Source organism: Nannospalax galili, unplaced genomic scaffold (assembly GCF_000622305.1).
Source record: "Nannospalax galili isolate Female #2095 unplaced genomic scaffold, S.galili_v1.0 scaffold772, whole genome shotgun sequence".
Classification (NCBI taxonomy): domain Eukaryota; kingdom Metazoa; phylum Chordata; class Mammalia; order Rodentia; family Spalacidae; genus Nannospalax; species Nannospalax galili.
The window spans coordinates 766,033-780,346 of NW_008332097.1; the positions used below are offsets into that span (position 1 = coordinate 766,033).

A 14,314-nucleotide genomic window follows, 5' to 3' on the forward strand; every position below is an offset into this window, starting at 1 on the left:
GATTTACTATTTATGCTATTTTAATTACTCCTAAGAGCTGATATTTAGATGATGATGATGATTATAATAATAATAGTAGAAGTTGTAGTTCTAAGTGATTTGACATGTTAGCATATTTGTTTTTCCTGTCCCCAATTAATATCAGTTTGCCATACTAAAAAATTGAAATTTCCATTGCAATTCTGAAATTCTTTTATCTTAAGGATTTAAATTCCTTGATATCTCTATAGTTACTTTTCATAATGTCTTTAGCAGAGAACAACTGTAACATTTTTATTTTCAAGGTTTTAAAAGGGAGTTTCAAAACTGTGTATCCTTGCTGGGGGCGGGTGACATACACCTTTAATTCTAACACTCTGGAGGCAGAGGCAGGTGGATCTCTGTGAGATGGAGGCCACACTGATCTACATAGCAAATTCCAGGTCAGCTGGGGCTACAGGGAAACCCTGTCTCAAAAAGACAGGGAAAAAAATGCATATCCTTTTCTTCTTGGTGAATGATGACGATCCTAGGTGGGAAGTTTGGATGGCGGTGAAAGTGGATCATCATGAGGGAACTGGGCTCAGAAGTCTCAGGTAGAGGGATGTACCCAGTGCCTGCCACTTTGAGTGACAATGAAAAACTGTTTTGAAGTTTTTCTTCTCAGGGGAAAACCAAGAACAGGAAGGAGGTATGGAGGGCGGGAGGACAGAACTACACCCTGTGTGCACACAGACCATACCCATGTTTCATCCCCTTCTTCAGGTTCAACAGACAGAAATAGGACGTGTTACTTTTACTTTTGGAAGCAAATAGTGCTTTGGGTACTTTAGAACTCTCCCAAAAATTGTATCCTTATATGCAAATGTCTGTGCTCAAGTTGGAAGAGAAAGTTGCCCCAAATTATGATTTGACAGAATATTGTGTAAGGAGAGGTAATTACTTATACAGTAGTGGGATTCCTTAACTTTAAGACCTGGATGAACACCCTACCCTGACAATTTTTATTTAAAATAATCTTTTTATTTGAAAATGTTTGAACAGGGCTTACCAGCAACCTCAGATATCAAAGACATTGACAGTTTGATGAGAATTTCTGGCAGAATTGAATGTGAAAGTCCAAACCGGCATCTCTATGATTTTGTTGGGAATATACGGCTTGATGGACATGGGTATGTAAAACGCACTCACTGTACCATGTGTGTCGCTGAGTGCCTTCTACGTCTGTGCACATGGGTGTTCCTCTGCTCTAAGTGTGAATATTCAGAACCTTTGCTTTGAGTGTGTCTAGATTCCATCCCATATCCTTTTGTAAGAATGCAAATTGTAACATATTCATGGGCTGAAACCAAAGACTTTCCTGCCAAATCTGGTAGTTGGATACTTTCAGGGATATTCTAGGCTTCTGGAGCATTCTTTGGTTGGTAAATAGCCTGTGGCTTATTCTTTGACCAAATTCTTACCATGTGCCTACATAGCCAATGCCCATTACCATGGTTCTTTCCTGTGATTTATAAATGCCTCGAGGAATGTAGGCTGCACCTCAGTAGTTTTATTATACTGGATATTTTTGTCTCCTCTGGGTAACTCTATGTGGTCTTTTCTAGGCCACGTTGTCACCTGTAGCCACATTTTTCTGTTATCTGCTTCCTGTCTTTCTCTCCTTTAGTCTTTCCTACCAGACCACTTCTCTTCTTCTAATTTTTTATTGAATTTTTGCACATTTCATACAGTACATCTTGATCTCTTCTTTCATTCATTCAGCCAGAATTTATTATGTACCTAGTAGCCAAGACCATTTACGAATATTGCAGAAGCCACAGCGAACAAGCAGAAAACTATCCCTACCTTTGAGTCTTCATTCATTCAGGCCATTTTAACAAAATACCTTAAATTGAAATTTTTATGAACAACAGAAATCCATTGCTCACATTTCTGAGAGGCTGGTAAGTCCCAGATCCAGGCACCAAATCTGGCGTCTGGTGAGGAACCATTCCTGGTAGTGGAGCAACCTCAGTGTTGTTCCAAAGACAATGTCTTGCATTAGTCTGAGCTCACTGAGTAGGCTAGGATGGCTGGCCATTGAGCCCCAGGGATCTTCCTATCTCCTTTCTCTCCCTCTGAGGCATTGGAATAACAAGCTCACACCACCACACTGGGCTTTTTTTAATGTGGGTTCTGGGAATTGAACTAGGTTCTCATCTTTGCTCAGCAGGCACTTTACTGACTGAGCTCTCTCCTCAGCCCCATGAGGGCAGAACTTTCAAGCCCTAATCAATCCCACCCAAGAAACCAACATCCTATGCAAAATACTGTATTAAAGATTAAGTTTCAATATCTAAATATTGAAGGGACACAGAAATTTTGACTATAGCGTCTTGTGAGCTTACTTTCTTTAGTAAAGTAAGAGAAGGGCAAACAATAAAGTAATAAGAAAATTTGACCATGTTTATTCTTTTTTTCAAAAGCAATAAAATCTTTGAGAAAAATAGCATAGAAAAAGAGATAATTTGGGAGGGACTCACTTAGCCTGGTTGAAGTCAGCCTCCTTTAGACAGTGGGTGTCACTGGAGCAGTAGGGGGGAGGTGGTGAGGAACTTAATCACCCAAATGTCTGCAAGGAGCAGAATATGGAAGGAAGAATAGTGTGAATAACTGTGGTCAGAATGGTGTCATCAGAGAAGAGAGGAGCAGAGGGGACACCAATAGATAATAATAGGCTGGATCGCATAGGTTTTATAACCTGTTGTGAGGTGTATTCTGAGTAAACTTGGTATCTGTGGGTGGGTTATGAAAGGGAAAGATCATCACTTATGTTTTGAACTTAATGAGTTTATGGTACCCAAGAGGCAGTTGAATGTATATCTGAACTTTGGGATAACTTTAGGAGTAGTTTGCACAGATATTTAAATGCTTGGGGCTGGACAAAATCACTGAGATTGAAAGGGTATAGACAGAAAAATTGAAAAGACTCAATGACTGTCCAAAGACTGTCCGACATTGAGAGACTGAGAGAGGAGCAGAGACCAGAGACCAAGTCTGTGGGTTAGAACACCAAGAGGGTGAAGAAACTGCCGAAGTAGAGAGGGAGGGATTAAGTGGCGTCAGCTGTCACTGGTGATCTGGTGCAAGGAGGCTGAACATTCACAGTTGGTTTTAGCAAGTGGAGATCATGGCGCTTGACTAGAGCAGGTAGAACCTGATGACATGTGCCAGGCACAGCAAAGGGAAAGAGATGACTGTAACAATATAGGCTCCTTTTTTAAGGGGTTTTGTTGCAAAGCAGAACCTGGCAAGACAAGTGAGATATTTTCTGCCCCACCTCTCTTTTCTGTCCTCTCCGCCACCACCACTTCTTCCCCTGCACCCTCTACATAGTATAACTTACCTACCAGACATTTCCAGTGGCAATTAAACATCAGCTAGAAGCACATTGGTTCAGCCAGCCTGGGGGACATTGTCATTGATCTCACTGTTTTATAACTGCATTAGAGTAAATTCTTTAAAAATTAAATAAGTCAATAAATGGTATGTGAAATATACCTGAACTGCCACCCTTATATGAATTCAGATCCACCAAAAGCTTTCCTATAATCTTTGAGGTAATTGCTATTCTAAATTTTGCAGAGTGGTCTTTCCTTGAACATATGGTTATAGACTAATGATGGATTTGGCCAATTATACAAGCAGCATTTCTTAAGGCTGACATTTTTAACTGGCCAGCTTCCATTTCTTACCAGCTCTCCACTAAACTGATGTCAGAAAAATCTGGGCCATGAAGTAAACTTTGTATGATGCTACCAAGATTTGAGAAACATTGTTATAGTTAATTTTATATGAAAGGTGGAGATAGAGAATGAGTGAGGCAGGTACTGTAAGGGGAGCAGACAGGGTGTGAGCCATGGGGTGTGAAGAAGGTGCTGCAGTTGTAATAAGGGAGGAGCGGTGGGCACACATAGGTCCTGGAGCAAATTCCAGCAACTTCTCAAGAACTTTGTGGAACCCAAAGGCCCTTCCCAATCCTGAAGTGTACCCCAGATCTAGATATATATACAATAGGGTTCTTCTGTGATTTAGATATGGTCTTGTCCCTTGAAGGTTCACATACTATAGGTTCAGTCCCCAGTGTGTCCAAGCTGAGCCAAAATAAACTTTTTTCATATAAAATACCCTGTCCTTGGGCATTTTATAAGTGCTCACAGAATTGAAGATTCATCCCCATCGTGATGGGTCCTGAAGGTAGCTTCTGTACATAAGGAATGGGAGTTACAGTTATTTTTGCCCTTTCTGTACATTGCAATGCACTCTTCCGTGAGGATTCATCCAGGGCAGTTCTAACCCATCTTCTGGATTGATTTCACCTGAGCCAGGACAGCTTATTTCCTTAAAGAAGGTCCAATGCCCAATCTATCTCTGGCCTTTGAAGCTGACTGGACAACAGAAGCCCACCAGAAGTGAAGGCTTCTGTCTCACTTGACCTTCACTGGTAGACAAGTTCTGTGTTCCCTGTACGCTTCCCTAAGAAATTGTTTTCTTCTTTTCCTAGAAAGTTTTTAAGTCCATTTTTCTTTACATTTGACTTTCTTGTTTTGCTTTCTTATTAAATGAAAAACTTGATTAATGTAAATTTCTGAGCTATTTGGTTTTATATCTTATATTTCCATCAAGAAACTCAATCTATCTGTGATAGTGTTGTATCCTAAAGTCTATGTTTGAGTCTATATCACCCAGGAACCTACCAGAGTGAAGCCTTACAAGAACAGAGGCCCCAACTTGAACCTTCTTCATGAAAATGTGATTTAAATTCTAGGAAATGAATAGCTTTGAAGTGCAATTCTTGGAACACAGATAATTCTAACCCCATGAAACAATGTTATAAGGTTTTAGGTTCAGAGACTTGTCTCTGCAAAAAAGGATGGTTATGCCAGAAAACAAATAGTGCTATGTGTTCCTCTTAAATTGTAGGTTTTTTAACCCTTTTTATATGCAGAGTTGTTTGTAACTTAAGTGGAATGTGTGTATATGTATATGTTTGCACATGCTGTGTGTGTGTGTGTGTGTGTGTGTGTGTGTGTGTGCATGTGTGTGTATTGGGAGGATAGGGATAGATCTCGTAGCCCCACCACATAGGAAGTTTTAAGAAACTCAAATGAACTTATTAACTCAGGAAATTTCATAGATTTGAGGATTCACTTCTACATTCCCAAACATAGCCTGCTATTTGAGTTAGTGTCTTGGTTTGTTCAGGTTGCCATTATAGTAGACCTTAAATGGTTGATTTTTATCAATAGAAATTAATGTTTCTCACTATTCTTGGGAATGCCAATCAGGGAGCAGGGTCCAACATAGTTGGATTTTGATGGGGGCCATCTTTTTGTCTGGCAAAGATGTCCTCTCTGTGTCTGTTTACATGCCAATGCAAGCTCTCTGGTGTCTCATCATGAGGGTGCATGGGATTGGAGTTCAGTATAGGAATATCTGGGAAATACATGCAGTCTGTAGCAGGGGTGAAGTTAAAGGAAATGGTCAGTATGGTATTAAGGAACAACTTAACTTCTCCCAACGGTTATATTTGAAAATCATTCTTTTTGGTGAGAAAATTATTTCTTTTCCGACAATAAAGCGAATGTAAGAAAGGCTATTTTAACAGTGAGAGCTTTGAGAACTCTGCAGTGGCTGTGCATTTCTTGAGCATTTCGGAAAAAGACATTTCTAATGTCAACATACTCTGTCCTAGCACTGTTCCTCTGGGAGCAGACCAGATTCTTCTTCGAGGTGCTCAGTTAAGAAATACTCAGTGGGTCCATGGCATCGTTGTCTACACGGGGCATGACACCAAGCTGATGCAGGTAAGAATTCTTATCTATGAAACCCTTTGGAACTAAGCCTTTTAGAATTGTATTATTCATGGCTCTTGGTGCAGTAGTCCCAAACAGAACAGACCAAATATCAGAGATTCCTTAGTCCCATACTACACATCCAAAGTCACTCAGGGAGTGAAGCCTTGAAATTTACTCCCTTCAAGAAGAGCTGACTGCACATAGGAATATTGGAAAGTTTCCCCAGAGATCACCACATGCATGAATGCTCAATGATGTTGTATGTTGAACCATGGCAGCCTTTCCAACTACTAGTAGTCAGTTAAAGACAGTGCTCTGCATTAAAATATTTGTCTCATGATTTTATTTTAATATAGTGATCAAATTTTAAATGTTATTTATTTTTTCCACAGCCATGTTTTCATGGCTGTTTTTACCACCAGCTTTCCTCCTGGTGTTTATATACATCTGTGTGCTGCAGCTCTACATTATAATGTAATCTGTGTTCAGTAGTGTGATTGGTGTGGGAAATGCACTTTGAAATACTAAATGGAGTTCTATTCCAAGGGCCAATGCCTCTGAATATCATCCAGGCATGAAGATGCTAGCAGCAGGCAAGTGGGACTGTTGGAAATGTTTCTTCTCCTGGACATGCTATAAATTCTGTAAATCTTCATTTTATATGATTATGGAAGATTTCATTTTCTGTCCTGAGATGATAGATGTTACCACAAATCTATCATAGATATTTGAACCACCACATACAACAGAGAAACCTTCCTTGTTCTCCGTAGCTCGGGCTTGCTCACAATCCTCCTGCCTCTGCCACACCCAGTTTCTCTCTCATTTGTTATAGCTGGCGCTACTTGAACTGTTGCTGTGTTTGTTCAGTAAACAACTGATAAAGACCACCAGACAGCCTGTAAACGTTGCCTTCATAAATTAGAATTTTAAGATGTTTGAGGGTCTTTGGGACTTTTTTCTGTCTCTTTTCTGAGCAGAGACACTAAGTAGATGTCCAGGCATTGAGTTATGACTTTGTCATCTTTATCAGATACTAAGTACACAATGCTAATTATGCTTTTTTTTTGGTTTGTATTTATTTATTTCTTACAGAATTCTACAAGTCCACCACTCAAACTCTCCAATGTGGAACGGATTACAAATGTACAAATTCTGATTTTATTCTGTATCTTAATTGCCATGTCTCTCATCTGCTCTGTGGGTTCAGCCATTTGGAATCGAAGGCATTCAGGAAGAGACTGGTACCTCAATCTACACTGTAAGCAGTAATGTGCTGACGTGTTTCTTTTTTGCTTTCATTTAAATGTGTGTTTGTTTCACAATTGATCTTAATTGAATTTGTGGAATTTCCCATCGTTTCTAAAAAGAAAACCTGTGGTTAAGATAACTGGTTGTCTTCACTTTTCAATAGAGTTCCAGTAAAAGCAAGTAAAATGTTAGGATCTCTAAGCTTCAAAATCCTTAAAAAACATACTTCCATTTCAGAGTACTATAGAATGTTCAGTAAAAATATCCATCAACATAATATATAAAAATAAAAGCTATCCTTTAAAAATGCATTAAACACAGCAGTTAAATTCATGAAAGTAGAGTATGTGTAGAAGAAATTATAAGTGTATATATTCCCAAAACATAGTTTAAATGCTTTAAAAATGTTTGGACTCAATGTACCTTCATTTGAACTCAGTAGTAGAGTCTAATGTTAATGCTCATCTTGTCTCAGAGAGAATGGTATAAATTGTTTCTGTCTAGAGCCTGTATCCTCTTGCTGTTATCATAGCAATGCATCCCCTTGCTGCTATTATTGCAATGCATCCCTCCTGGGTATTTTCAGGAAGAGAATTTGCGTTTCTGTTTGATGACTACTTAGCCAGTAAATACTTAATTCTCCCAAAGTGTGAAAACAAATTATAGTACAATCTTATAGCCAGAACAGATTTCAAAGCTGGTTTTTACTATATTCATTTAACTTTGCAGCTATTCCAAGTTTTTATAGTCATTGATTTATTTCAGCATAGAAAAATGTTGTTGCAGTGATCAATTTGTTTCTCTATATTATTTACAGCATATTTGGCTTACCTGTTTTATTTCTCTTGAGGAGAAGTTGATTTACTTAGATGAACTAATTGCCTACAAATGAATAATGCCCATGGAGCTAAGGATGTAGCTCAATTGGTAGCACTTGTCTAATATTTACAAGGCCCTGACCCTCCATAGTGAAAATAAATAAATAAATAGATAAGGAAATAAATAATAAATACAGTTCATATACAGCTTGACCTGTTCTCATTGCTATTGCTTTGTTTGATTCTGAAGCATGCTTTAGTTTGAAAACGCTTGTTAAGAAGTCACATACAAGTGATTCTATTCCATTGAAATTTTATGCTTACAAACCCTCGACCCTATTCCTGGTATCTCTGAATTTTGTGATTGGAACACAATTTGCAATACCGGTGATTCTTTCACTTTTTAGTACCACTGTGGAGCTCTTAGTAGAATTAACAGCATACTGAATGCAAGCACAGTTAGGTGTCCCTCTGTATCCATTTGGAATTGTTTTCAGGATACCATGAGACTACCATAACACACAGGTTGATGCCCAAACTTCTTAATTTAAATGGCATAGTATCTGCATATAACCTATGTATATTCTCCCACATACTTTAAATAATATCTAGATTACTTGATATAAGTCTGCACATGTTCAGAATAGTCACAGTTTTCTTCCAGAATATTTTCAGTCTACATGGTTGGCTCCGCTGATGTGGAACCCCAGATTGGGGGTCGGGGGGCATCTCTACTGCAGTTCCACATTAAAGAAGGTATGTATTGAAGAACGTATGAGAATCGGGATGTATTATCAGCAAAGTCTTCCTCAGTTTATCAAGATGTGCAATGTATTAGAGAAAATTGGTGTCGTGTTAAATTTTTGTCATTGCAGATATGAAACTGTGAATTGTATTCTTCCCACCTCCCCCAACAGATGGCGGTGCTAATAATTTTGGCCTGAACTTCTTGACTTTCATTATCCTTTTCAACAATCTCATTCCTATCAGCTTGTTGGTTACATTAGAAGTGGTGAAGTTTACCCAGGCATACTTCATAAATTGGGTAAATATGAATTAATCTTATGTGTGATCTTCCTAACTATGTATTTTGTCTTTTTTGTTTGTTTGCTTATGATAGGGTCTTTTGATCCGTCAGAAGGAAAAAAAGGGAGTCTTAATTACACCTTGCATTTATTGACTCTATGATGGTGTTTTGAGCCTAATATGATTTTAACAAAGTCTCTCTCCTCAGAATAAGGCAAATTTATAAACCATACATCCTGAGAAAAATTGGTCTCTAGTTCAGGAAACCTATTTTGGGACACAAAATAGTCACTCTTTGCTCTTCTCTAAACATGACTAACTTAGCTAATGTCTATCTTCATACATGACTTGTAAACTCAGAGCCTAGTGCAAAAGTGATATTGACCAGTTCCGAATACAGGTATAAGAAATACCAGTTTTGAGATTTGGGCCTTCTCATTGTGAAAATCTGTAAACTACGGTCCAAACATGTTGGTAAAATATTCTACAATAAGAAAACATTAATTTTGTTGGATAATGTTGTCAGACTTCATGATTACTGAGTGCAAGGAAAGTTCAAATAAGTGCAAAACTATGCTTTTTTGTTCGATGTTCAAGAGGTGCATTTGTTTGGCTTTCAGGTATAAGCAGTTAAAGAAACAGCCTAGAAAGTGCAACCAGATGTGGCCTCTTAGATAACCTTTCCAATAGTCTGAATATCTAATTATGTGAACAGCATTTAGCTGTTCCTTTCTAGCTAACGTCATTAACCAGCTACCTTTGCACTCTAGGGATAACTTCCTTGTATTGCATAACTTAATCCTTACAGTAGGACACCTTTACTGGAAATAGAACAGGGGCTGGAGAGATGGCTCAGTGGTTAAGAACACTGTTGTTCTTGCAGAAGACCCAGGTTCAAATCCCAGCACTCACATGGCAGCTAACAACTGTCCGTAACTCCAGTCCCAGGGGATCCGACAGCCTCTTCTGACCTCTGCAGGCATCGCACGACACGGGTGCACTTACCTACATGCAGGCAATGCATGCATACACAAAATAAAATTAAAAAGAAAATAGAAGAGGTAAACATAGATGATCTGACTCCACAGTCAAGCTCTCACTACCATACTATCCTGTTGTAACTGAAATGTGATGTTCCATATTGAATACTTTTCAGGAAAATCATATGAAATCTATAGCAATAGCAAGAAACTAAAGTGATTCCATATAGCTCAGCAGTCAAACAGTGACTTATGAAAACATGAGAAAACTAATTGATTTCTTTTACAACTTCACCCGATCCCCTATTTGCAATTGAATTCAGTGATTTCCCCTTTTTATCTGTAGGATCTTGACATGCACTATGAACCCACAGACACTGCTGCTATGGCTCGAACATCGAATCTAAATGAAGAACTTGGCCAGGTAAAGTCTTTAATAATACAGGTTGAACCAGAGTGAGATTTTGTACCATTTCTGCCTCAAGTAGTGACTTCAGATAAAGTAAGAGCTCCTGATTTTCCATTGTTTGAATAATAAACATAAATACATTTCTTTGTACATGATTAATAATGTTCACTGTAATAAATGGAGCTTTCAAGCACTAAAGCAAGTTTTGTTTTTAAAGTAAGAAACTGCATGAGCCTGGCATGTCTCATAGTTGAGAGTCTGGTTAGTTTGTAAAATATTGGCTGTTTTTGAGTTGTAAGAATAGTAATAGAATGGTTCATAACTTTCATCTAGAAAGAAACATTCAGGTTGTGTGTGTCTAGTCAAATAGGAAATTTAGGTTTATAACTCATACCTCATTAACATACACAGCCATGCATCACTTAACAACAGGGATGTGTTCTGAGGGCAATGCACTGTTAGGTGATCTTGTCATTATGTAAACCTCATAAATTGCACTGCTAGGCTCTGATGACTGACATCACTAGGCAGTGTAGTCTTGTGGGATCAGTATATCTGCAATTCTTCATTAACTGAAGGATCCTTAAGTGACACATGCCTGTGTATGTATATTTGTAATCCATTTATATATACTAGCTTAAAAAGATTTTTATTTCCTCATACCATTGCTGCTTTTCAACTCATGCAATTCAGTTGCATTTAGGACAAAATTATGCTGTTCTTACCAATTTAGATGTTGTATAAAGCTAATTGCACAAACTATTGCCAATTCTATAATTGCTTGTTGTATTGAAACATGTTGATTGGTGTCTTAGCACTAAGTGTTTGGTAACAGCAGAGACACCTTTTGTTTTGTGTTTTGTTTGTTTGTTTGGTTTTTGGTTTGTTTGTTTAGACAGGGTTTTTCTGAAACCCCAGCTGGCCTGAGTCTCAAGGAGCTCTACCTACTTCTCCCTTTAGAGTGCTGATATTAAAGGCATGTACCACCACACCCAGTTCAGAGACATTTTCTTTAAGAATTCAAACCATGGTGGCCTAAGACTTTAATCCCAGCACTTGGGAGACAGAGGCAGCAAATCTCTGTGAGATCAAGGCCAGCCTGGTCTAGATAGTGAGTTCCAAGCCAGCTAGGGCTACAAGAAGACCCTGTCTTGAAAAGACCAAAAAAAAAAAGAATTCAGACCATACTAAAGCAGATTTTTTATGACTGTAATTTTTCTAATACATGTTTATACCCATATATGAAATAATTTATTGCTAAAATACTAATAAGGCTGAATGTGTTCCTTAACGAATGTGTAAAAAGTACTTAGTAGTGGTCATTACATCCCTAGGGTATAACAAGTTGATTTTTTAAAGTGCAATTTAAGTATTTTCTTCCCTCTGTAAAAAGTTCAAGAAGAGTAGATGTAGCTCCTGGGTTGAGCACTTTCCTAATATGCATAAAGTCCTGGGTTCAATCCCCAGAACAGACATTTCAAAAACTGAAATATTAATGAGAATCTCAATCTTGTTTTTAGGTTAAATACATATTTTCGGACAAAACTGGTACTCTGACATGCAATGTGATGCAGTTTAAGAAGTGCACCGTAGCAGGAGTTGCCTATGGGTGAGGTTCTTTTCCCCTTTACTTAGAATATGAAATGTACTTTAATTAATGCCATCAGTTTGGCACATTTGGAAACTCTTAGGAGAAGACTGTTTGGGTTTTGTTTTTAATCTAGAAAGTGGCTCTTTTCACTTCAGGAAGAATATACATAGTATATATTTTACAGTCCTGTATTGTTTCCATTGGGGATAGTGTGAGGTGGAGGCTGACCAGTATTTTCTCAGTGTTTACGGTTGGGGAAGGTTCGTCTAAGGTACATCATTGCCCTTTGCACTGCCATGAAGTCAGGGCTCCGTGTGGATGTGGGAAGAAGATGCCGTGAGGCCTTGGTCTGTCTTTAAGCTAAAATACTGTCATTGCTTTGACAGTTACTCTTGTTTTATCTTCACATCTCCTCTTTGCAGTCACAAGCAATCTAAAAGTCTAGTGATGGGAAGGATGTAGGGACTTGAACATATTAAATCTGGTCAAGAAGTGTTAATGTCCCTTAGATTATGCTTGTGTGATGCCTGTTTAACTTATTTCTCATTTCTCTGTATGCTTGCCTAGACCATTCAAACACTCCTCTCATTGAAACACTTTATAAAACAATTTAAGAAGATTAAAATCAGAATTTCTTTTAAATACAATGATCTTAAAGATGAAGCACCCTTCTGGTGGAGTGCATTGGCCTGTCAGCAAATTTTGTAACTATCCTTATTTTCAAATGAGGCTACTGAGTATCGACCTCAACCATACAAATAGAGGCTCTCCTTTGGGTTTTCTAGATAGTGTTCACTCTTTTCTTTCATCTCTCAGCCGTAAGTCAGCATGAAAGCAATGCTGAATTTTGAAAAACTTAAACTAAATTTTGATTTTGGTTAAAATCACATAATTGTGTACCCATTTAATGAAAGAGTCTAAAACTTCTGTTCCTATGTACAGGGTCACAGAAATATGCTTGTTTTTTGGGGTAAGAGACTGTGACTCAGAATGACTTCAGCCTATGTATACAGCTGATGGAATGGCTTTTTCACAGTGTAAAGAGAGGCTGTTGATTGAAGAAGCACACATAGGTTTCCAGTTTGCTTTTTTCCTCATTATCTGAAGACTCCCAGTTCTCAGACAAAATAGATCTCCTCCATCCTCCCGTAATTTTCCTGGAGCTGTAGAACTGTCACCATGCTTTTTGGCCTCTTGCGCTTACATATGCTTCTCACAGTGTCCCAGAGACAAGAAGGGCTTTTCTTGCTAGGTTTTCCATAGCCTCGGAAGAGTCTCTACCCACAGGCCATAGGTGTAGGAGCAGAGCTCTTTTCCCTTCTATTGGTGATGCCATTGCAAACAGAGAGGACAGGATGAGTTTGAGCAAAATATTGCCATCATGCCAATTATGTTATCAATGAAGTGAATGTCCTCTGGGACAAGAGCATTTCTTAACAATGAAGTGCGCATAGAAGGCATGGATTCTAGCATTGTCTTAGGTTCCTTGTGTGACCTTAGATAATTCCTTTTTAGATAGTCTTAGCTCTGTAAAATCACATAAGGAACAAAACCAGATAATCTCTGGGGCCCTTTTCCAAATAGGGAGTTCTAATGTTTAGAAATAAAAACAGAAGTCCCTTCCCTTGATTTGTAAAGTTGAAGAGTATAAACAGAAGTGGATACTCCTTAGGTGTGGCATCTTGTTTACAAGAATACTTGGAAGCCCTGCTGAGTGAAGGTAATTGTTAGGCTGCTTCCAAGCATCATGTATGGTTTGTCTGTTTGTGTTAGCACCCATCTCCCTGACCCTGTTTTGAATAAGCTCCCTCTCACTCATCCTGGTAGACAATTGGAATGTCAGCATTGCAGAAAGTTGTTGATATACAAAGAATTTGGAGAAACTGTAACTTGTCCTGACCAGGGATGCAGTCCTGTTACTTGGCAACACAGTTGATGCATGGAGGAGAGTAATCACTGTCAATCACTTTTCTGTGGGCTTTCCTGTGGGTACTCCTGGGCTATAGGAACCTAAGCAGGTTCCCATTTACCCTATAACAGTGTTAAATATGAGAAATTATTACAGATAAGCACTTGTGGTCCCAACAGAAAAAATCATAGCGTTTACCCCAACTCCCACCTCCAAGAAATGGCAAAGCAAGAGAAAGTAACACACTTTGAATGCCAACAAATGGCTCTGGAAGTCGAGGTTCACAGCTAATCCTTCCTCAGGCTCTAGGTAAGGTCAAAAGCAAGTCCAGTACTGTTACATTTTATCAGCTAGAAGGGTGAGGACTCCAGTGTCCTGATGGCGTCATCTTTAGCTGGTCCTTTGTACCCAGTAGTTTTATAGGAAGAGAATATTGAACTCTCAGTGCTTCCAAATTTAATTTTAATAAATTTTCTCTCATTTCACTTACCCTTTCCCTCAAAATTTTCCT

At 38.5% G+C, this 14,314-nt stretch overlaps 1 protein-coding gene across 3 annotated transcripts in view; it reads left to right on the forward strand.

Moving 5' to 3' along the window:
* Atp8a1 (ATPase phospholipid transporting 8A1) overlaps positions 1 to 14,314 on the forward strand; it is a 255,642-nt gene that overhangs the window by 73,778 nt on the left and 167,550 nt on the right. For all 3 annotated transcript variants that reach the window (XM_008827209.3, XM_008827210.3, XM_008827208.3), the window contains exons 9-14: positions 1,024 to 1,151; positions 5,717 to 5,828; positions 6,915 to 7,080; positions 8,806 to 8,933; positions 10,241 to 10,318; positions 11,824 to 11,912. In XM_008827209.3, the coding sequence (XP_008825431.1) occupies positions 1,024 to 1,151; positions 5,717 to 5,828; positions 6,915 to 7,080; positions 8,806 to 8,933; positions 10,241 to 10,318; positions 11,824 to 11,912 (701 nt within the window). The remainder of the gene's footprint in view (positions 1 to 1,023; positions 1,152 to 5,716; positions 5,829 to 6,914; positions 7,081 to 8,805; positions 8,934 to 10,240; positions 10,319 to 11,823; positions 11,913 to 14,314) is intronic.